The following is a 21820-nucleotide window of genomic DNA, read 5'->3' as shown; positions in this document are numbered from 1 at the left end:
TCGTAACTGAAGAAAGTGAGTAAGTGACCCTCTGTTTCATTAGACGAGAAATAAAGTTCAACTGCTGCTCGTGTCTTGTCAATGGTCTGGGCCCAACACATGCAACTCTGAGGACAGCAACGAAGGATCTACTACATGGCACCACTTTCCATGAATAAACCCAGCGAATTTCATGGCCATCCTCCTGTTGGCTGGGACGCGGACGCCGCTGCGAGGCCGCGGCCTTGTCGTGAAGAGAAGGGCTCGTGGTGGCATGGCGCGAGACGGGAGCCCTTTCTTTCTATCTTTACCCTGCGAGCGAGACAGCCGCTCGTCCCGTCCCCGCCGTGTCCACCGGCCCGGCCCTCTCGGAGGCTCTCCTAGGTGACCGCCTCCGCCTGCTCGCGGTATAAGCGTGGTTCGGACGAGTCCTGGCATCGCACGGACCCCCCCTCCCTCTCTCTCTCTGTCCCCCCGCACCATGGACGCCCGCCTGGCCATCCTCCTCGTCCTCTTCCTCGCGGCCGCGGCGTCCTCACCGCTGGCCTCCGCGCAGCTCGACAGAGAGTTCTACAAGACGTCGTGCCCGGACGCCGAAAAGGTCATCTTCGACGTCGTCCAGAAGCGGTTCAAGGCGGACGACAGCATCGCCGCCGGCCTCCTCCGCCTCGTCTTCCACGACTGCTTCGCAAACGTACGTAACACGCGCCGACCGCTACTCTCGTTAACGTGCCGACGTGCGTGTCTTCTCACTGCTCCTGCTCTCTTGGATGCAGGGCTGCGACGCGTCCATCCTGATCGACCCGCTGTCGAACCAGGCCTCCGAGAAGGAGGCGGGCCCGAACGTCTCCGTCAGGGGCTACGACGTCATCGAAGAGATCAAGACGGAGCTGGAGAAGAAGTGCCCGGGCGTGGTGTCCTGCGCGGACATCGTCACGACCAGCGCCCGGGACGCGGTGCGCCTGACGGGCGGCCCCGCCTACGAGGTGCCCATGGGCCGGCGCGACTCGCTCACGTCCAACCGCGAGGACGCGGACAACCTGCCGGGCCCCGACATCGCGGTGCCCAAGCTCATCGACGAGTTCTCCAAGCAGGGATTCACCCTCGAGGAGATGGTCGTGATGCTCGCCGGCGGCCACTCCATCGGCATCTGCAGGTGCTTCTTCATCGAGGCCGACGCCGCGCCCATCGACCCGGATTTCAGGAAGAACATCAGCTCGGCTTGCGACGGCAAGGACTCGGGCAACGTGCCCATGGACTTCCTCTCGCCCAACACCTTCGACTCGAGCTACTTCGGCCTAGCTCTGGCCAAGAAGATGCCGCTCACCATCGACCGGCTGTTGGGGATGGACTCGAAGACGGAGCCCGTGCTTAAGGCCATGGAGGCAAAGCCTACCGACTTCGTCCCCTTGTTCGCCAAGGCCATGGAGAAGCTCAGCGTTCTCAAAGTTATCACAGGGAAGGATGGCGAGATCAGGAAGACGTGCTCCGAGTTCAACACCGCTCCGGCCAGCGGCGGCTCGTCGGTGATTCGGGTCAGCTCCTTGAACCCCGAGGACCAGCTGCTGGGGGGACTGCCACAGCCAGGGGGCAGGAAGGCGGGCGGTCCCGTGGATCCGGCCGTCGACGCGCCCCTGTCCCCCAGCGAGCTAGAAGCCAAGAGGCTGAAGAATGAAGGCAAGATCGCCAATACCAACGCCGATGAGGCGGCCGCCAAGGTTTTGGGCGGAGTCGTCGTCAACGAAGGCGGCGTAATCCAGCCACCCAAGGTTGTGCCACTAATCGGCGAGGAGCCCAAGAAGGACGCCGGTGTCCCAGCAGCCGGTCAGGTGCCAGAGATCGGCAAGGCCGTGGGCATCGAGGAGAGCAAGATGGTGGCTCCTGGCAACAAGATCCTGGGCGACGAGCCGGGCAGCAAGTTGCCGGGACCCGAGGAGGTTAAGCCGGGACCCAAACTCCGCGGAGCCGGGCTGTAGATGGCCGGCCGGGGTAGCCGCTGGATCACCTGCCAGGGCGCACGCCCTTCTGGCAGTACGTACCATATGCAGTGAGCATGTGGTTCCCACCCTGATTTTCTCACCCTCTATCTATTGTTTGTAGAAGGGACGAGCAACGTACCGTAGTTGATGGCTATAGGTCTAATCACGTAACCGTTGTGTCCATTTTTTCTTTTCCTTTTTTTTTGGCAGCGACCAAAGCCCCTGATCGTTGTTCTTTCGACTTCATTCATTCATGTCCTGGAGACAAAGTTGTATGTTGTTTTGGCAGCTTAGGGTGCCGACAAAGTGAAATTGTACCAATCTCTGCTACATGCAGAGCGATATATAGTGTATGTTTTTCTTCTTCTTTTGCGAGTACAGTGTAAGTTTTTCTTCATAACACAAGTTGCAAGCAATGGCATCATGTTTCGGTGCCAAATTGTTGAAACAAGTTTTGGCGCGAGATCATGCCCTGATCGATTACATGCTGCTGTATGAAATTCTGGGCTGAATACATGACGTATGAATCCAAGTATTGGGGCGAGATCATGTAAACATCGACGCTCAATCCACAAATTCCCAATCTACTGCTCCCTCCGTTCCAAATTATTAATCATTTTAGCTTTTTTAGATATATAGTTTTTTTACTATACATCTATATATATATTATATCTAGATGTATAGTAAAATATATAAATCTGGAAAAGATAAAACGACTAATAATTTAGGATGGAGGGAGCAATAGATTCTTCTAAGGCCGATTATAAGTGGATTTGCTATTCCTTCGAGGACCTGACTTGAGCGATGAGTTCCCTCCTCAAAATCTTCCCTGAAGCAGATTTTGGGACGCTGTCCACAAAGCTAACCCTCCTCAACCTTTTGTAGTATGCGACCTAGAACACAGTTCAGTTCATCAACAAAGCCAGTAGTGTGTTAGCACGGTTGTATCGGTCAGCGGAAAATACAGATTTATTTTAATTCACCAAGGAATTACAAATGTTTCATGCTAGTAGTAAAACTAGAACTGAAAGAGTTAAACTAGAAATGGCCATGATTAATACCAAGGTTCCTATACGGGCTCACCTGATTCTCGATAAATTTCTGGACATCAACTTCAGTCAAAGAACTAACAGGGGACCTTACAACATAGGCAATAGGAACTTCCCCAGCTTCTGCATCCGGGAACCTTGGAGACAAGTAGAGCTCTCCATTAAGATACAACAAAACAACAGATTGGAAAATGACTTTTCATAAGCAGCTAGGAACCCCCCTACAAATTAAGTGGTTCAACTTACGGAATAACAACAGCATCCAGAATTTCCGGATGAGATAGAAGTAGTCCTTCAAGCTCAGCAGGTGCAATCTGCCAGTAAAACAAACAAAAATTCCACTAAAAAAGGTCATCATGTGCTCCAAAAGACAACAATACCAGTGCATGTGGCCAGTTCCTTTTATGATAGCTAGATTGAATACTAAGAAAAGAATACACTGATTCAAACCACTAGGGAAACTCCCATGCTTCCAAAACAGATGTTGCCTGGGACATCTAGATGGTGTCCGCAACGCACTGCCTTTTCTAGTTATATGCGACAATCGATGAAAAATTTATCAACGCTCTGATTCTGATAATAATTTGTATGAATCTAAATGCTTAGTAGATCTACAGACATTAGAAGCAGAATGGCTCCAAGTGAGGCTGGAAAAAATCTTCTTTATTTGGGTAAGTGCTGCCCAGTTACTAATTCTCACCCTCATGATTATAAGCAATAGCTTGGAAAAACTAAAAATTTACTTGTGAAAAATTGGAGTTATTTATTACCTGGAAACCTTTGTACTTAATCAGCTCTTTAAGTCTATCAACTACAAAAAGCTGACCTCCTCCATCAAAGTACCCGATATCACCAGTATGCAACCACCCTTGCTTGATTGTGTATTCAGTAGCTTGTACATTGTTGAAATACCCTAAAAATAATACAATCAGATAAGTAGGAAAATGTTTTGGTTACAATATCCCACTAGGACAGAACACAATGGAGAACGTCTGGACCTATTATTTTCAGTGTGGAAAAAATGTTGATACACCGCTCATTGACAAGGAGCTTTTGTACGTGGAACATCTGAACCGTTAGCATTTCTTTAGTGCAAAATAGGGGCTGCTTAATACTACTAGGCATTGGTAAATCGTAACCAAATAGGTGCAACATGAAAACATGCTCCAATTGCAACAGTACCAGGATATTATTATTTTTTAACCGAGCCTGGTAATTATAATGTGTATAAAGAAAAAAAAATTAAAATTTACCTTGCATTGTGTTCAGTCCTCGAACACAAATTTCTCCTAGTTGATTCGGCGGCAGACATTTCAATGTTTCTACATCTATAATCTTTGCTTCAATTCCTGAAAGAAGTGGTCCGGTTGACCCAAATTGACGAGCTTGTCCTTTTTCTGGGTACTCTAAAGAAATTACTCCACAAGTTTCAGTCATTCCGTAACCCTGCAAGAGGAACACAATACGCCATGAAACTCAAGTACGACAAAGTTGTTCAGTGACACCTATGACATGACTCAATGGTGAAAGGATCAAACGAATGCCAAAAAGAGTGCACAGTTTCAACTGTTTCAGCAACATAATGAGCATGTTTAATATGAAAGCATCAACAATGCTACATGTTCCCATAATTAAGGAGATGAACCTAAGATAGTTACTTCGGTGTTCAATTAGCTCCTTGCTGCAGCTATGTTATGAAAATGACTCAGCTCCAAAGTTTTGTCATGATTTCAAGATAAAAGACCGGCGCCTTTATATTTTATTTACCACGAAAGGGGCTTTTCCTGTTGTATTCCCTTAAAAAAAACACCCATGCCTTCAGACCAGGCATCTTGGGTCTGTTCGGTTTGTGCCCCCAATGGCCAAACAAAATTTGGTCACGGCCAAATATGGGATAGTGCCAAAATCAGGGTTAAATGGTTTCATAAAAAAAATCAGGGTAAATGGTTTCATCTTAAAAAAAACTCAGGGTTAAATGATTGCATGTTGGTGGCCAAGCCAAAGTTGGAGCCATGGCAAAATGAAGCATATGGTGTCACATGGCATTTTGTTTTTTTCACGGGCCCTAATGTTGTGTTGGCCGGCCTGCGGGCAGATAAAAGCGGATACAGTCATTATAAGCCTAGAATTGTATATTTAGTTACAAAGAATGCATTAGTGGAATTATTGGTTTATAAATTTGATACTATATTAAATAGATACTGTTAATTGAAGCCCGTAATCAAAGTGAGAAAAGTATTTATTGCAGCCATTCTTGCGAGCCCATGATTGTACTAACATACCATTTATACAAAAAAAAATGTAGTGTAACTACGAATCTAGCCACGCTGCCGCCGGCCAACTAGCTTGTTTGAAAATGACTCGATCATGTGATAAAATAAAGAAAAGAAATAACATATCAGTGATGAAACCTATATGATTGCAACGTTAACATACTAATCCCATGACAAGAAAGTTGACTTCGGCATATCAGTATCTTACTAATTGTAATTTGAAGTTTGGAGCTGCAGAGATATATTGGAATATGACGAACACTGACCAAAATACTAAGTAAAAGATGCACACCTAATAATGCATGTAACCAGAACTGGCCATGTTGTGCCTTAATTAAGTTATATGCCCAGGACAAGAGGTTTGAACTGAATGTCCAAGTATGCAACATCAAAATGTCACTCTCTCCCGTTAGTTGCATTGGTAGAGGGAGAGCCACTTTTTCCCTGTTCCAAAATGCAAAATCTAGTTGAAAAGCCATGCATTTGGTATTACCGTCATCACTTTTATGTCCCCGGCGGACAATGTCAACGATCAACAAAGATTCGAGTTTTGCCGTCTAATTCAACTTTCAGCTAAAGACAAAAAGAAAGTCGAGGTTGTCCGTTATCCTCCTCAAGAACACTGCTGGAAATGCATGGCTGAAAAGTCACTGGTACTTTCAATCCCATAAACAGAAATACACTTCATTGTCATGAATGCAGGAAACAGAACGTACTACAATCCATCAGCAAATCACGATCAAATTGAAGAACTGCGAAATCGTGAAGAGTCCGGTCAATTACCTGGGCAACGACGGCCTCCGGGAAGTTCCGGGCCACGACCTCCATCACGTCCTTGCCGAGCGGCGCCGCGCCGGTGCCGATGAACCTGAGCGAGCTGAGGTCGTGTTTCCCTGCCCTCCCGAGCTTCGCGAGCGCGATCATCACCGGCGGCACGCAGAAGAGGTGCGTGACACGGTGCCGCTCCACGGCGGCCATCACGGCGTCCATGTGGAACCGCGGCATCACGACGACGGCGTTGCCGCGCTGCACCTGCGCGAACGTGATGGCGAACAGGCCGAAGATGTGGAACATGGGCAGGTAGCAGAGGAAGACGTTGGGGCCTGCTGCCTCTCCCTCCGCGTCCTGGTCTGCGGTCAGCATGGCCGCCGCCGAGATGAAGTTGCGGTGCGTCAGGACGACGCCCTTGCTCGCCCCCGTCGTGCCGGACGAGTACAGCAGCGCGGCCGTGTTGCTCTGCTTCGTCGGCGGGCGGCGGTACTCCGTCTCCTGCGCCCCAGCAATGAGGTCAGAGTAGAGCGTGACGCTGGCGCCTGGATGCACGGAAGCGCCGGCTCTGGCTGCGTCGCCATCGAGCAGGATGGCGAGGAGGCGGAGCTCCGCTATTTTGGGAAGGACTTCAGACACTGTGATGGCGAGCTTGGCGCGGGCGTCGGTGACCTGGTTGGCGATCTCCCTTGGGGTGTAGAGGGGGTTGGCCGTGGTGGCGACGGCGCCGAGGGCCGTGACGGCGAAGAAACAGACTGGGTAGAGGACGCAGTTGGGTGCGATGAGGAGGACGACGTCGCCGGGTCGGACGCCCGCCCGCGAGGCCAGAGCGACGGCCGTGTTAAGGACAGCGGAGCGGAGGGCGGAGAAGGTGAGGGCCTGGCCGGTGGCGACGTCGGTCAGCGCGAGCGCTGAGGGGCACGCGTCGGCGCGACGGAGGAGGAGGTCGGTGAGCGAGAGCCCCGGGTCGGACTCGATGCGCACGGCCGGGCGCGGGGAGCGGTACACGCCGTCCTCGCCGTAGCCCGCTGCCGGCGCCGCCGTTGTGGCCATTTTCTCGTGCTCAGTCGTGGTGCTGTGTAGCGCTCGAGTTGTATGTGGCGTCCTGAGTGTTTATGTGTACATATGCGGGGTGGACCTTGTGACTTGGTGAGGCACACGTAGTCTTTCTCTTTTTATTATTTACCAAAATGTAGAGTCTCATTCTACGCTTTTCAAATGTTAGAATTCAGATAAAAAAATTTAGAATCAGATAAAAAAAATTTAGGTAAAGACTTCTTATGGATGGCTACGGAAGTACTACATTACGGCCATCACGCGGCTTGCTAGTGATCACATGCTTATAACCATCAAACACCATGTTCGGTGGATTATGTATTTTTCTTCCATACTGATATACTATATAAATCTAACTAGATGACACATCACATGCAATGGTTTTCAAACTAAAAAATATCATAAATTCAAAAGCAAACATCCGAGTTAAAATCTGATTAGACCATTGTTCCTCTCGAAGATACCTTCAAAATAAGATCTCACTTGCATATGTTTAGATGCTAATTTTTTCATGGTACAAAATGCTTTTGTCTTTGTTCTAATCTGCTTATGATTTATCAAAAAAAGTACATGCTTATGTGTGTTCTAAAAAGTTGCTTATTATAAGTTGGTTGGACGAACTGAGTTCGATAGTAGATAATGATGTCCATGATGTGAGGAGAGCACTGATGGTGCGAAGTCATGATAAGATAATTGGATAATTAGACGTGAATATTTTTTATATCAAAGATGCAGGCAATTTTGGTGAATACTTCTAGACATTTTATTTGGTTTATTAATATCTTTTTGTAGTTTCATGTAGGCAATTTTTTGTCCAATTAAAATATGGCTTCAAAATATGGGTAGACTGGTCATGTTTTGTTGATAAAAATATAAGAATTACAATGATGCAAAGGGATCCTAAATCCGATATATGATTTAAGAAATATAAGCATTTAAAGATGATTCAATCTCCTCTTTCATGCGTTCACAATAGTTCTATGGATGCATGCTACTTTTTTTTGGCTAAAAGTAGAAAAGATACAAGTTTCTGATAGCAACACTTTCTAAATTTGGATGTGCCGTAAAGAGAGGTTAAAATACAGACGAATGTATATTAGCTAAACCTGTCATCTAGGAAGTCAGAACAAAAATCTTAAGACCAAACCTAGAGCTCGAGACCATCGAGTAAAGAAATCGGCAGCAAGGGAGGCGGGAGGTCGAGGCGCGTAGGAGCGGGAGAAGGAAAGCGGAGCCGACGAAGAGCCAGCCGGCCGCGGCGGGTTCGGAGCGATGACCGACGGCGGCGAGACCGGAGACATAAAATGTTTTTTTTGAACGAAAATAGCAAGAGCCGTGTCTTTCAATTAAGTAGGAAAAGGAAAACAAAGTTTTACAAAGCAATGGCTCGTTGGCTCCTATATATGCCGCGAACCCCAGGACGCAGCCTAGTAAATGTTATGTTTCATAAGCTCCACTCAGTACAATCATTCCACAAATTTCGAATCTAGTATAGCTAAGAGGCACAGCAGTCTTCCGAGACAGATTAGAAGTGGTTTTGCTATAGCTTCGACGATCTGACTTGGGCGATGAGTTCCCTTCTCAAAATCTTTCCTGAAGCAGATTTTGGTACGCTGTCCACAAAGGTAACCCTTCTCAATCTTTTGTAGTATGCGACCTAGAACGTAGTTCATCAACAAAACCATTAACGTATTAGCAGGGTTGTATCAGTCCCGGAAAAATACAGATATACTTTAATTCTCCCAGGAGTTACAAATATTCCATGCTAGTAAGACAGGAACTGAAAGGGATGAAGCAATGATGGTCATGATTAAGCCAAGGTTCCTACAAGGGCTCACCTGCTTCTCGATAAATTTCTGGACATCAACTTCTGTCAAAGAACTAACAGGGGACCGTACTACATAGGCAATAGGAACTTCCCCAGCTTCGGCATCAGGAAACCTTGGAAACAGGTAGAGCGCCCCATTAAGATGTAACAAAACAACAGATTGGAAAAGGAATGCCCATAAGCAGCTAGTGGGAACCCGCAGAATTATGTGGATCAACTTACGGAATAACAACAGCATCCAGAATTTCCGGATGAGACAGAAGTAATCCCTCAAGCTCAGCAGGTGCAATCTGCCAGTAAAGTAAAGAAAAGGATCAGATTCCACTAACAGGTACGATACATGATCTGCTTGAAAAGATAACAATACAAGTGCACAAAAGTGGTTCCTTTTGTGATAGTTATATTGAATTGCAAAGAAAGAAAACACTGATTCAGGCCACTAGGGAAACTCCTATGCTTCCAAATAGATATTGCCTAGGACATCTAGACGGTGTCCACAACCACAACACACTGCCTTTCTAGTTATATCTGAAAACGGATTATAAAAGTTGGACTGTACCAAGTACTCTCAATGAAGATCTATCGATGTCCTATATCTGAATAATAATTTGTCTGAATCTAAATGCTTAGTAGAATTACAAACATTAGCAGCAGAAAGGCCCCAAATGAGACAATCTGCTTCGAGTAAGCACGGTCCAGTTACTAATTTAAAACCCACATGTTTCTAAGAAAAAGCTTGCAAAAAAACAAATAAAATGTATTTGTGAAACAATCGGGATTCTTTACCTGGAAACCTTTGTACTTAATAAGCTCTTTAAGTCTGTCAACTACAAAAAGCTGACCTCCTTCATCAAAGTACCCAATATCACCAGTATGCAACCACCCTTGCTTGATTGTAAATTCAGTAGCTTGCACATTGTTGAAATACCCTAAAAATAATACACTCAATAAGTAGGAAAATGTTTTGGTCACAATATCCCTGCAGGACAGAATACTATGGAGAACTTTTGGACCTACTGTCAGTGTGCAACCTAAAAACAATGCTAACAATTACTACAACCCAGTATAATATTTTTTGACTGAGCTTGGTAATGTTTAATAGTTGACGATATGGAGAAAGAATGAAAACACAATATATACAGTCAATGATAAAAAATTTTACCTTGCATTATGTTAGGTCCTCGAACACAAATTTCTCCTAGTTGATTTGGCGGCATGCATTTCAATGTTTCTATATCTACAATCTTTGCTTCAACTCCTGAGACAAGTGATCCAGTTGACCCAAATTGACGAGCTTGTCCTTTTTCTGGGTACTCTAAAGATATGATCCCACAAGTTTCAGTCATTCCGTAGCCCTGCAAGAGGAGCGCCATACACCATGAAACTTAGGCATGACAATGTTGTTCAGTTTACAGCTGACATGACTCATGGATGAAAGGAATGCCAAAAAGAGTGCACATTTTCAACAGTTCCAGCAACATAGTGAGTACATGTATAATCTGAATGCATTCACAATGCTACATGTTCCCAAAAGGATCTTTAAGATAGTTACTTCATCCAGTCACTACGTTATTGCTAAGACATTTCTTGCAGCAAAATACAACTAATCAGAGGGTACTATGGTGCTCAGTAGGAGTAGGATTACCACAGCTATGTTATGAAATTGACCTCAGCTGTCAAAAATTTGCTGCGATTTCAAGACAAACCACCAACCTTTTATAATTTATTTATCACAAACCCCTGCTGTATTTCCCAGGCATCTTATGTTTACAAGTGGACACATTGTTCAGTTCATTGATGCTATTTTATTTTGAGCATGTGGATTGCACGTCTGTCATCTGATAAATCACCCTATTTAATATATCAAAATGATCCATAGAATAAAATAAATAAAATACAGAACATATCACTGATAACCTATAGAATTGCAACATTAACATACATAATCAGATGACAAGCAACACAACAAGCAGTTGAGTATTGTGCTTCCATGTATGTGAAGTTTGGAGCAGCACAGCAATATTGGAATATGATGACCCTCCAAGTTATATGCACAACCAGAACTGGCCATCGTGTGCCTTAATTAATTTATATGCCCAGGACAAAACGTTTGAATATCCAAGTATGCAGCATCAGAATGTTACTTCCGCTATAGTTCAAAAACGAGGGAGAGTCACTTTCACCGTTCCAAACTGCAAAATCAGGTCCAAGGGCCTTTCATTTGGTATTTCCACCATCACTATTATGTCCTTGGTGGAGCAGTATCAAAGTACAAAGATTCGAATTTTGTCTTCTAATCCAACTTTCAAGCTAAAGACAACAGAATCGATGATGTCCTTGGTTGAGCAGTATCAAAGTACACTGCTGGAAAAGGCTGAAAAAATGATGGTCCTTTCAAACCAAGAAAGATCCCACAATCCTCATCGTTTATAAAAAACACAGTACTACAAATCTACAATCTATCAGCACATTACGATCAAATTGAAGAACTGTGAGATAGTTGACGGTCAATTACCTGGCCGATGATGGCATCCGGAAAGTTCCTGGCCACGACCTCCATCACGTCCTTGCCGAGCGGCGCTGCGCCGGAGCCGATGAACCTGAGCGAGCTGAGGTCGTATTTCCCGGCCCTCCCGATCTTGGCGAGCGCGATCATGACCGGCGGCACGCAGAAGAGGTGCGTGACACGGTGCCGCTGCACGGCGGCCATCACAAAGTCCATGTCGAACCGCGGCATGGACATCGCGACGACGGCGTTGCCGCGCTGCATCTGCGCGAATATGATGACGGACAAGCCGAAGATGTGGAACATGGGCAGGAAGCAGAGGAAGACGTTGGGCCCTTCTCCGTGCGCGTCTTGATCCGCTGTTATCATGGGCGCCGCCGATATGAAGTTGCGGTGCGTCAGGATGACGCCCTTGCTCGCCCCCGTCGTGCCCGACGAGTACAGCAGCGCGGCCGTGTCGCTCTGCTTCGTCGGCGGGCGGCGGTACTCCGTCTCCTGCGCCCCAGCAATGAGGTCAGAGTAGAGCGTGACGCTGGCGCCTGGAGGCATGGAAGCGGTGGCGCTGGCTGCGTCGCCGTCGAGCAGTATGGTGGGGAGGCGGAGCTCCGCGATTTTTGGGAGCAACTCAGACACTGTGATGGCGAGCTTGGCGCGGGAGTCTGTGACCTGCTTGGCGATTTCCCTTGGGGTATAGAGGGGATTGGCCGTGGTGGCGACGGCGCCGAGGGCAGTGACGGCGAAGAAGCAGACGGGGTAAAGGACGCAGTTGGGTGCGAGGAGTAGGACGACGTCGCCTGGTCGGACGCCCGCGCGCGAGGTGAGAGCGACGGCCATGGTGAGGACGGCGGAGCGGAAGGCGGAGAAGGTGAGGGCTTGGCCGGTGGCGGCGTCGGCCAGCGCGAGCGCGGAGGGGCACGCGTCGGCGCGGCGGAAGACGAGGTCGGTGAGGGAGAGGCCCGGGTCGGACTCGATGCGCACGGCCGGGCGCGGGGAGCGGTACACGCCGTCGGCGCCGTATCCCGCGGCCGGCGCCGCCGTGCCGGCCATTGCCTCTTGCTCGGTCGCTTTGATGTGTTGCGCCCAAGTTGTTCGTGTAAATTGGCAAACTGCTCACAAATGATAGAGCAGGGGACCCGGGATGACATATGAAATTGTTTTTTTTCTGAACGGAACACGTGAAATTGTCTCTATCGAAATTTCGCTTATTTTCATTTGAATTTGTAAAAGTAGATCTATGTCCAACAATCACGTTGTATTGAAATTCGAAGTTGTGTAGTGTATCTAAGGGGTTGAGGGATAACAAAAGGATGATCTAACCGCGTTGTTTCCTTTCCTCCATTATTAATTCATTTGGAGGCTGAAAATACGGTTTAAAATTAAAATATTATTGTGGTATCTTTAGCATGGAGTCGTATTGACAAAGGATAATCTAGCAAAAAGTAATTGGAGAAGTTAAAGGTATTGTTTTTGTAATTGCAATGAAACGATGAAGCATCTTTACTATCTTTTTTACTTTACGGTGACATCAGTGCGTCTCCGTGTCCATTCGGATCTGCAAAACTGAACGTCGGTGTGGAGTTTTGTTAAAAACTCATCTGCAGTGTTAGAGTTGTAGCGTGTAATTAAAAAAACTCCTCAACTGTAAGCAGGAATTTTTTTAAGAAAAGAGCCCCGTCCCAGCGTCTACAGAAGAACGGTTAGACAACCGAGACGAGATCAAGCCGCGCGCGCTTTGACTTTGAGCACCCATAGTTTTGTTCTTTTGTCTTTGCCCTCCTCCGGCAGCATCACCACCGCCGGCAAATGGAGACTTGAGACTTCCCCATGCTAGTACTCCGTTTTTCCTTTCTTTTTGTGACTTTGCAATGCGCTTGAAGTCCTGAACATATCTACTATCGTTTTCTTTGTATAGTCGCCTCTGATCTGCGTGGTGTGCACGATGCTCTCTCGACCTCTGGCTAATCTGTTTTCAGAAGTCAGAAGAGAACCTCCAGGCTCACGTGCCTCCTCGGGGTCGCCACATCTGGCGCTGGTCCCGCGCCGGCACCCCGCGGGGCTTCACCCAACTTGGAGCTGAGCTGACAACGCGCCACCCACCACGCCCACACGCCAGCCTCCGCGAGCTGCGGCGCACGCGCTGCCATGGGGCGCGAGCCGGCCCGCAAGGCGGCGGCGGAGGGGGAGGCGTCTGGCGATGGCGAAGAGGACGGCGTGGCGGGTGTGATTTGTGAGCTAGCGTCCGAGCGAACGCTGCCCATGGTTGGGTTGGCTGCCTGCCTGCCTGCCTCTCTGGCCCCGGCATCGCCTTCGTGCCGTGCGGCCAGAAGGACGGACCACGCAATCGGCCAATGCAGGAGTTCGGTGATTCTAGAGGCTCTCTGCCCCAGCCCATATTGGTATCTCTTTCTGCCGGATCTGCAGATTCAGTGCTCTTGATTCTAGAGGCTGATTGCTGACTGGATCAGCAGGAAGTCATTTGCCGTACCTTTTATTTTACTCCTTTCTTTACATATTATATTGATATACAACAGGTGATGCGGATGCTAGAGAGTAAGTTTTGAGAGTGACAACGGACCAAGCACCCATTGAAAACATCTTCCTGTGATCATCCCATCCGAGTGCAGGACGCGATTACTGTCCATTGGCCCGTCACCCAGATTATTATTGCTTCGCCGTTTTCACACATCACCCTGCGTCCGGATGCAAGCCCGAGCACTGGCTCACTTGCTGGCGGATCAGCTCTCTTCTCAGAATCTTTCCTGAGGGAGATTTTGGCACACTGTCTACAAAGGTAACCCTCCTCAATCTTTTGTAGTAGGCGACCTGCAATGCAATTCAATGAACAAAACCACAATTTGTACTTCCGTGCCAGTAACAATTGCTAAAAGCGGGTAGGTACAATCCCATGTACTACTGCACTAGTCCGTTTTCATTTGAAAACCATACGCAGTAGCTGTAAAAAAAACTCTAGGGGGGCGTGTAAGGTGAAAATGGGTAACAATGACTACCGAAAAAAAATCATGGAAACTCATATGGAGTAGCTGTAAACAATCTGAAACAGGAATTCATTTCAGCAATAGTTGAGGCAATAATGCCCACAAAATTACGATAGCAAAGAGCTAAATCAAGTAAGAACAAGGTGTCAAGGTTCCTAGTCAGCATCACCTGCTTTTCTATAAAATTCTGGACATCAGCTTCACTCAAGGAACTTTTTGGTGATCGTACAACATAGGCAACAGGAACTTCCCCAGCTTCAGTGTCAGGGAATCTTACAAACAAGTTAAATCCCCCGTTAAGTGATAAAAGTCGACAAGTTTCGACAAACTATAAGCAGCTAAAAAATCCTGAAATTCAGGTGGCTGAGCTTACCGGATAACAGCAGCATCATGAATTTCTGGATGAGACAGAAGAAGCCCTTCAAGCTCAGCTGGTGCGATCTGTAAGCACAATATTCCCCTGCAAATAAATTTCTATGCCCAAAAAATGAAACAACTCCACATGGGTACTCCGCGCGGTTCCTTTGATGATAGTTGGACTGCGTACCAAACCAAGAATGCTTGCACTCGACAGGCAATAATGGAAAACTCTTATTCATATGTATTTTTTTAGAAAAAGATCAAATATCAACGATTCGGATGCAAACAATCCAAATTTGCACGATAGTTGTGGAAGAGGGAGTATTAATTTCTGCAAATTCGTAATCAGAACAGATTGAAAACCAAAATATACCCATTAAAATAGGCAAAGTCATGGTATGCCAAGATAAATTTCTAAGATATCTACTGAATAATGTTACAAAATAACTGATCACATAAAACCAAGAAGGCTGCTCTTGTCATATATCCATCCGAATCCTTATGCTACACTTTGCGTAGGTCCTATATGCATATGCATAGTCAAAGACAGTTCGTAGAAACAAGCATACAGAGCAGGGTGCTAACTGAGACTGGCTCATATAAAGTAGTAAAAATTTTCTATGCCTAAGCAGTGTCCAGTTACTTTCTTTTTCGAAGAATAAAATGATACTTTTACCTGGAATCCTTTGTACTTAATCAGCTCTTTGATTCTATCGACAACGAAAAGCTGACCTCCTTCATCAAAGTATCCAAGATCACCCGCATGCAACCACCCTTGCTTGATTGTAAATTCAGTGGCTTCCTCGTTTTTGAGATAACCTGAAAGTAATCCACGGTCAAATAAATGGGGAGAAATTATGCCCTATTATCCCTTTAGGATGATGTCCATACACACACATATGTACTTCATATGTAATGCTTATCTTGGTATACTGTGTCATAAATTAAGGGATGCTAAAAAATTACTAAAAATAGCACTGGCTTTTTCTCATATTGCAAAAATACAATGCATGCCGTACCTTGCATTACATTTGGTCCCCGGACACAAATTTCCCCTAGTTGATTCGGTGGCAGATGTTCCAGTGTCTCCACATCAACGATTTTTGCTTCAACTTGTGTGGCGAGTGTTCCAGACGACCCAAGTTGACGAGCTTTTCCCCTTTCTGGATTCTCTAGCGATATGATCCCACATGTCTCGGTCATACCGTATGCCTGCAAGAGGAGGGAGCATTGCATACGCTGCGAGATCACCACTTATGTCGGGCAGCCAAACACAACAAGCTAGTACAGTGACAGATGCCCAGTTACCTGGATAATGTCGGCGCCGGGGAAGTCCCTGGCCACGGCTTCCATGACATCCTTGCCGAGCGGCGCGGCGCCTGAGAGGATGAGCTTGAGCGAGCTGAGATCGTACCTCCCGGCCCTCCCGTGCCTGGCGAGCGCGACCATCACCGGCGGCACGCAGTAGAGGCACGTGACGCGGTGCCGCTGCACGGCGGCCATCGCGGAGTCGACGTCGAACCGCGGCATCACGACGACGGCGTTCCCGCGCTGCAGCTGCCCGAGCGTGACGATGGAGAGCCCGAAGAGGTGGAACATGGGCAGGAAGCAGAGGAATACGTTGGGCCCCTCCCCGCGCGCGTCCTGGTCCGACGTGAACATGGCGTGCGCCGCGATGAAGTTGCCGTGCGTCAGGATGACGCCCTTGCTCGCTCCCGTCGTGCCCGACGAGTACAGCAGCGCCGCCGTGTCGCTCTGCTTGGTCGGCGGGCGGCGGTACTCCGTCTCCTGCACCCCGTCGACGAGGTCCCTGTAGAGGATAACGTTGGTGTTTGAAGCCACGGAGGCGGTGGTGGTGGCGCCGCCGCAGTCGCCATCGAGGAGGACGGCTGGGAGGCGGAGCTCTGCAACCTTGGGCAGGAGGTCGGCGACTGTGATGACGAGCTTGGCGCCGGCGTCGGCGACCTGCGTGGCGATCTCTCTCGCGGTGTACAGCGGGTTCGCAGTGGTGGCGACGGCGCCTAGCGCGGTGACAGCCAAGAAGCAGACGGGGTAGAGGACACAGTTGGGCGCGAGGAGAAGGACGACGTCGCCGGAGCGGACGCCCGCGCGCGTCGAGAGCGCGCCAGCCGCCGTGAGAGCCGCGGAGCGGAGCCCAGCGAAGGTGAGGGCGCTGCCGGTGGCGGCGTCGACCAGCGCGGGCGCGGCGGGGCACGCGTCGGCGCGGCGGAAGATGAGGTCGTTCACGGAGAGGCCCGGGTCGGACGGGATGGGCACCGCCGGGCGCAGCGAACGGTACACGCCGTCCTCGCCGTAGCCCGCCGCCGGCACCGCCTTGCTCGCCATTCCCCTGATGCTTGCCCGTGCTCTCGCTGCGTCCAACCAGCTCGTGGAAATCGCCGGGCCGGAGGAGGGGCACCTTCCTTGTAGTCCTCAGTGCACGGTGCGCTGATGTATGCATGAGCATGCTGACCAACTGCCCGGTCCGTACTAACCTCGTACGACCAAAACATTTCACGTGTCAGAGATGATAGCATAGCATGTGAATCATTCTCCAAGTGAAGAACCATGCGATTTGATTCTGCGCACTGCTTGGTAGCCTCCCGTCATCAGACATGGCAAGGCAGGGCAGGTGTGTGGATTGGCGCTACAGAATGCAGGGTGGCGCACGGCCACTCCGTGCACTCTCGCAGGCTAGCAAATCGGTCTCAGTGACACATGGGACCCATCTGTGTCACTGGTAAGGGATCAGGGAATTGCAATGGCATCAAAAGGATTTACCTCCTACCAAAAGACTGAAATTTGTCATGCTAGAGAGTTAGCTTAAATACCTACACACTGATCAATGCTAAAATAATTCAATCGAGGAATCAAACCAGGGACACATTAAAAATGATAATCGGGGTGTCATCCCAGAGTTCCTTTATATATGCACAAGGGTGACCGGGTCTGTACAGGTAGAGATTGAGTTTACAGTTTCTGCACAATGCACAGTTGCTGGCACAATGCGTGCAGCGAATTAGAGTGAGAGTATATAAACAGCGAATCAATTTTTGTTAATGTTTTGGCTCTGGACGTCTAGAATAAGTCCCACTGCCAATAGATCTTGTCCACGATACCTCCACCGCTCCGCACGGCGACATGGAGGGTCTCTGATGCTGGAGGAACACCCCAAAGCAATGGTACCGCGACAGACATGGTTAGCTTCTCCTGGAGCCCGTCATTGCTCGCCTTCTCTGCAGCGACAACCTGCAAAAGTGATGCTCATTACAAACTAATGATGAACATGCTCACTCTATGTTATGTCCAATGCACAAGGTGTGCCCCCCCCCCCCCCCCCCCCCCCGCGGCACACACACAAACCCCACCCCACACCCACACCCACACACAAAAAAAAACGGTGAGTTGCCAGCCATACAAAACATTTATATATATATCAAGACATTCTATCTGCCTTTCATTCTGATTGACTAAACTTCATGCTGTTTTTCTTTGCTCTGTAACCATGCATACTTTAGATTTGCTTGGTGCGGTGCCCTCATTCCTTTGGCACTGTCTTTTTTTGAAATCCAGGTTCAGCAATCAGTGTCCCATGGGTGGCACTGTTAGTTCTTTTTCCTAAAAAAGAAAATAAACTGGACAATTTTACTTTATTATGGATAGATTAAGGCACGCCCGAGCACCTATCAAGCAAAGATTTTTGCACATGTTTAGTTCAACATACAGAAAAACATACCTCACCACCATGCTCCAATACTGTATCTTCCACCACATCACTTAGCATTTCAATGGAACGACAAAAGCCAAAGATGCATAATCTTCTGCCCGTGTCTAGACCCTGAGATATCAAATGGTATTACTAAAAGGAAGTGTAAATATGATAAGCAAATAAGTAGTAACAAATATTTACGTTTGTTGCTGCTATGTTAAATAGTGCTCCAAGACAAAGACTTTGATTTGGATCCATGTAAGAGCTCTCCTGAAACCTGCGCAACTTTTGTTTACTCTTCAATTTCTGTTGCCTCTTCTGAAAAAAAAAACTCACATGGGAACAAAAATCCATATAACATGGGAAACATTGATGAGGACAAAGTAAAACTAACAGGCTAACAGCTTTGGCAAATATCAAGTATTATGAAAGCCATACTTTATTAATGATACAAGAATACAAGAAATACTCTTATAAACTTCCTAACAGTTTATCAGTCTGACCTTCTCTGACCTAGCACCAGGTGTTACTGCTGTCTGAAATCTTTTATGTCTATAAGGTGCAGCTAGAGATGCATTTGACTAGGGACTAGCTGAAAGCATTCACATCAAAATGAATTTTGTACCTGTTATTGATTCTGTCAGTGCACGCACTGGTTGTACAATTAATATGTAGTTTTATGAAAGGGATTATAAATGACAAAATTCTGCAATAATTTATACAAAATGTGTAGTTATCTGAAATTTACTCTTCGTCTTTGAGGTGAATCTTGGATGCTAATAGTCACTACCGCATCCTTTACAGCTTTTGCAAATGAGGTACATTGCAATGCTATATGGTGGTGAGCTAGTTTCTACTGTCGAAAATTGAATGTGATGCTGAATATGCAAAAACATCTCTTTTAAAGTTTTATTATTCCTTTAATAAGTCTTTCACATCTAAAAAAAATGCTGAAGCACATATACAATTGTTACAGAACACTGGTATCATACAAATAAACCTAGGGTCAATTTACTGCTGCTTAGTATGATGCAGTGCCCTGGGCCTTCTCTCCAGCCGTCAGGAGATTTATATACATAGGGTAGTGTAGAAACTAAATGAGCTCAACATGAGATAGTTAATCTGAGTGCTCCAATTCGAAGATTCAGTACCTCAGAAGAACTAACTCGACGAGGAACCAGGGAACCCCCAATTTGGACCAGCCCATCCGAAGTGAAGAGTGTGACCCTGTCCTCCGGTACCCAATGAACCTCTGCTAGGACACAAATTGAGCCCTTTAGACAGCGTTGGAAATGTGCATACAGAAAACACTTACAAAAAGCAAACAGAAGTGTGCAAAATAACGAACCCATTAGCAAATCTTATTAGCTTTCCACGCAATACAAGACAGCAATAGCCTTTACTCTAGACACACAGCAGACCAACGCAACATAACATACATCTAGCGCAAGGTGAAATCAATGCAGCCCAAGCATTTGGGCGGCGATCGAGAGGTAGCCGGCGAGCTTACCGAACCCGGAGGTGAGATCCAGGGGCTGGTCCCAGGGGTAGGGCCCGTAGAGGTCCTCCGGATCGTCCTTCCCCACCCGGGCTCGCAGCCGGTGGAGCGATCGGCCGCGGCGGAGGGACCGGGACCTGGCGTGGAGAGGGGAGGAGAGGGGCCTCCTGGACGCCAGCGAGCGGGGGAGGGAGGAGGAGGCGGTGGACAACGCGGCGGAATCGGCCATGGGTAATGACGGAGGCGAGGCGAGGCGAGGCGAGAACACGCGGCACGGCAGTGGGGGATCGCCGATCGTGGATAAAAGCCGGAGGGGATTTTATGGTAAGGGCGGCGCGCTCGTCTTTTTCCTGTGGTGGTCGTGGATTGGATTCCCGCCCGGGAGGTGGTGGACTGGGTTCCGGCCGGAGCCTGGCTTCCGGTGGCTGTTCGTGGCCACAAGGGCGAGGCGTGGGATCCCGGACGTTGGCTGGTTTCTTCTCCACGCGATGAGGCATCAGATTCAGAGAACCAGCAGGGATCTCCGGGGATGAATATTCCAGGATGATAGGAAATGGATATGGAACCGTGACGATAGTTCTATCCCCAACCACCAAATTGGAACAGTTACTCCCTGTATGGCTGCATGGGAGGGCAGGCACGTCACTTTGGTTTGCTTGCGTGAATGAATGAACACCTGCCAGCACGGAGCTCGTGGTTACCAGGATAGGATAGGGTTAGACTAATACAGTGTCACAGAAGTGTTATGAGCATTAAATATCGTATGACATCAGCAATTTTATTAATATGGCAGTCACTTATGAGGAGAGAGGAGGGGAGTTTCATAGAATAAGAGAGTAGTGTCATGATGATAACTCGATATAGTTATCAAATTTTCAATCTTGACAACCGTACGATGACACTCCCCACTGACACTGGTCTTACCTAACTTACGTGTACAGGGTCATCGCATTCGCAGCCGTTGATCCATATCGGGGTACTCGCCACGTGTACGCCATCCGGCTCACTCTGTGACCACTTTATGTGCTCTATTTTTTTACACAGTAATGAGGTATATAAAGAGATTGTCACTGGTCAGCTGGCTTCGTCGAGTGCAACCTATTTTATACTAGATCATCATAGATCACAAAGTTTGTCAGGCTCAAGTATTTTCGGCTGCGAAGATGCTTAATTGAGACTTCTTTTTGGCTGGCTAGCAATGAAGGAATCTGACACTTTGACATAGAACATCCATCAACCATCATGCTGTCCGGTAGCTTGTTCTTTTTTTTTCCTTCTCCGCTCATACGTCTGCAGTCGAAAAGCATTTCTCCCCAGGCCAGCAGGCCTGGATAGGTGGACATCGATCATCACACAAACAACCCACAAGCAGGCCCCCAGCTCACAAGAACTGGTCGAAATAGGCCGGAATGGAACGGGGTTTTCCTAGCCTGGCCCAGGATTTGATCGTGTCTGCATCTCGGCAGGCGGTCACTCGGCTCCACCCCGCCGCTGCAGGGCCCACGGTCTTCGCCGCCACGCGCTCTCCCCTCCGCCACGCCCACGGGCTTCGCCGCCACGCGGTACGGCGGTCGCGACAGCGCCTTCGCGCGCGGGCACTGCTTCGGCCTCGGCGCTGGACGCGGCTCCCCTTTCTCCTTCCTCGGCGACTGCCCGGCTCGGCACGGCGCTGGGGACGGTGGCCGCCGGCGCCGGCGGACTATTGTCGGAGGAGGGATTACCAAAGAAGAGGACTCATCTGTAAATTTTCAATATACCCCCTAATTTGGATCGCAATTAATAGTCGCGATCCAAAATAGGGGTACACGTGTAAAATATC

The 21820-nt window shown here is 48.1% G+C and overlaps 5 protein-coding genes across 8 annotated transcripts; 1 reads left to right on the top strand and 4 right to left on the bottom strand.

Annotated features, from left to right (window-relative positions):
• The first annotated feature begins 460 nt into the window (after window positions 1-460).
• LOC112873420 (peroxidase 44-like) lies at window positions 461-1955 on the top strand. The gene is made up of 2 exons (XM_025936375.1): window positions 461-673; window positions 756-1955. The coding sequence occupies exons 1-2, from the start codon at window positions 461-463 to the stop codon at window positions 1953-1955; spliced, it is 1413 nt and encodes a 470-aa protein (XP_025792160.1).
• Window positions 1956-2339: 384 nt separating this feature from the next.
• LOC112877270 (4-coumarate--CoA ligase-like 1) lies at window positions 2340-7101 on the bottom strand. Its single transcript, XM_025941514.1, has 6 exons — window positions 6064-7101; window positions 4261-4453; window positions 3778-3920; window positions 3254-3321; window positions 3042-3144; window positions 2340-2851 (listed from the first exon to the last, which is right to left on the bottom strand). The coding sequence occupies exons 1-6, from the start codon at window positions 7099-7101 to the stop codon at window positions 2735-2737; spliced, it is 1662 nt and encodes a 553-aa protein (XP_025797299.1). The 3' UTR covers window positions 2340-2734.
• A 1310-nt stretch (window positions 7102-8411) lies between these two features.
• LOC112872651 (4-coumarate--CoA ligase-like 1) lies at window positions 8412-12539 on the bottom strand. Its single transcript, XM_025935719.1, has 6 exons — window positions 11448-12539; window positions 10095-10287; window positions 9719-9861; window positions 9155-9222; window positions 8943-9045; window positions 8412-8761 (listed from the first exon to the last, which is right to left on the bottom strand). The coding sequence occupies exons 1-6, from the start codon at window positions 12483-12485 to the stop codon at window positions 8645-8647; spliced, it is 1662 nt and encodes a 553-aa protein (XP_025791504.1). The 5' UTR covers window positions 12486-12539; the 3' UTR covers window positions 8412-8644.
• A 1338-nt stretch (window positions 12540-13877) lies between these two features.
• On the bottom strand, window positions 13878-17538 carry LOC112876706 (4-coumarate--CoA ligase-like 1). Of its 2 annotated transcripts, XM_025940873.1 has the most exons (6): window positions 16103-17538; window positions 15814-16006; window positions 15471-15613; window positions 14808-14875; window positions 14604-14706; window positions 13878-14261 (listed from the first exon to the last, which is right to left on the bottom strand). In XM_025940873.1, the coding sequence occupies exons 1-6, from the start codon at window positions 17138-17140 to the stop codon at window positions 14124-14126; spliced, it is 1683 nt and encodes a 560-aa protein (XP_025796658.1). In that variant the 5' UTR covers window positions 17141-17538; the 3' UTR covers window positions 13878-14123. The 2 variants fall into 2 exon arrangements, with proteins under 2 accessions (XP_025796658.1, XP_025796659.1); XM_025940874.1 differs by lacking the exon at window positions 14604-14706.
• Window positions 17539-17687: 149 nt separating this feature from the next.
• LOC112876707 lies at window positions 17688-20509 on the bottom strand. 3 transcript variants are annotated; one of them, XR_003225360.1, is made up of 6 exons: window positions 20014-20509; window positions 19655-19755; window positions 18705-18821; window positions 18531-18632; window positions 18308-18412; window positions 17903-18043 (listed from the first exon to the last, which is right to left on the bottom strand). XR_003225360.1 is itself a non-coding variant. In XM_025940876.1 (5 exons), the coding sequence occupies exons 1-5, from the start codon at window positions 20228-20230 to the stop codon at window positions 17873-17875; spliced, it is 705 nt and encodes a 234-aa protein (XP_025796661.1). In that variant the 5' UTR covers window positions 20231-20505; the 3' UTR covers window positions 17688-17872. The 3 variants fall into 3 exon arrangements, 2 of the variants coding, with proteins under 2 accessions (XP_025796661.1, XP_025796660.1); XM_025940876.1 differs by lacking the exon at window positions 18308-18412 and having other exon boundaries at window positions 17688-18043; window positions 18705-18818; window positions 20014-20505; XM_025940875.1 differs by lacking the exon at window positions 18308-18412 and having other exon boundaries at window positions 17688-18043; window positions 20014-20500.
• Window positions 20510-21820: the final 1311 nt, after the last annotated feature.

Source organism: Panicum hallii, chromosome 9, assembly GCF_002211085.1.
Source record: "Panicum hallii strain FIL2 chromosome 9, PHallii_v3.1, whole genome shotgun sequence".
Classification (NCBI taxonomy): Eukaryota; Viridiplantae; Streptophyta; class Magnoliopsida; order Poales; family Poaceae; genus Panicum; species Panicum hallii.
Note: the sequence above shows the minus strand (reverse complement) of the source record. Positions and strands in the feature narration are given on the sequence as shown.

Excerpts from the sequence above, each read along its gene's own strand:
- LOC112873420 (XM_025936375.1), top strand. The coding sequence starts at position 461 with ATGGACGCCCGCCTGGCCATCCTCCTCGTCCTCTTCCTCGCGGCCGCG. Across the intron at positions 674-755 it reads TCCACGACTGCTTCGCAAAC|GGCTGCGACGCGTCCATCCT; the intron begins GTACGTAACACG and ends TCTTGGATGCAG.
- LOC112877270 (XM_025941514.1), bottom strand. The coding sequence starts at position 7,101 with ATGGCCACAACGGCGGCGCCGGCAGCGGGCTACGGCGAGGACGGCGTG. Across the intron at positions 3,145-3,253 it reads CTGGATGCTGTTGTTATTCC|GTTCCCGGATGCAGAAGCTG; the intron begins GTAAGTTGAACC and ends CTTGTCTCCAAG. Across the intron at positions 2,852-3,041 it reads AGAAATTTATCGAGAATCAG|GTCGCATACTACAAAAGGTT; the intron begins GTGAGCCCGTAT and ends ACTGTGTTCTAG.
- LOC112872651 (XM_025935719.1), bottom strand. The coding sequence starts at position 12,485 with ATGGCCGGCACGGCGGCGCCGGCCGCGGGATACGGCGCCGACGGCGTG. Across the intron at positions 10,288-11,447 it reads CGGATGCCATCATCGGCCAG|GGCTACGGAATGACTGAAAC; the intron begins GTAATTGACCGT and ends CTCCTCTTGCAG. Across the intron at positions 9,223-9,718 it reads TTAAGTACAAAGGTTTCCAG|ATTGCACCTGCTGAGCTTGA; the intron begins GTAAAGAATCCC and ends CTTTACTGGCAG.
- LOC112876706 (XM_025940873.1), bottom strand. The coding sequence starts at position 17,140 with ATGGCGAGCAAGGCGGTGCCGGCGGCGGGCTACGGCGAGGACGGCGTG. Across the intron at positions 16,007-16,102 it reads CCGGCGCCGACATTATCCAG|GCATACGGTATGACCGAGAC; the intron begins GTAACTGGGCAT and ends CTCCTCTTGCAG. Across the intron at positions 14,262-14,603 it reads AGAATTTTATAGAAAAGCAG|GTCGCCTACTACAAAAGATT; the intron begins GTGATGCTGACT and ends ATTGCATTGCAG.
- LOC112876707 (XM_025940875.1), bottom strand. The coding sequence starts at position 20,230 with ATGGCCGATTCCGCCGCGTTGTCCACCGCCTCCTCCTCCCTCCCCCGC. Across the intron at positions 18,822-19,654 it reads GTCGAGTTAGTTCTTCTGAG|AAGAGGCAACAGAAATTGAA; the intron begins GTACTGAATCTT and ends TTTTTTTTTCAG. Across the intron at positions 18,633-18,704 it reads TTAACATAGCAGCAACAAAC|GGTCTAGACACGGGCAGAAG; the intron begins GTAAATATTTGT and ends TTGATATCTCAG.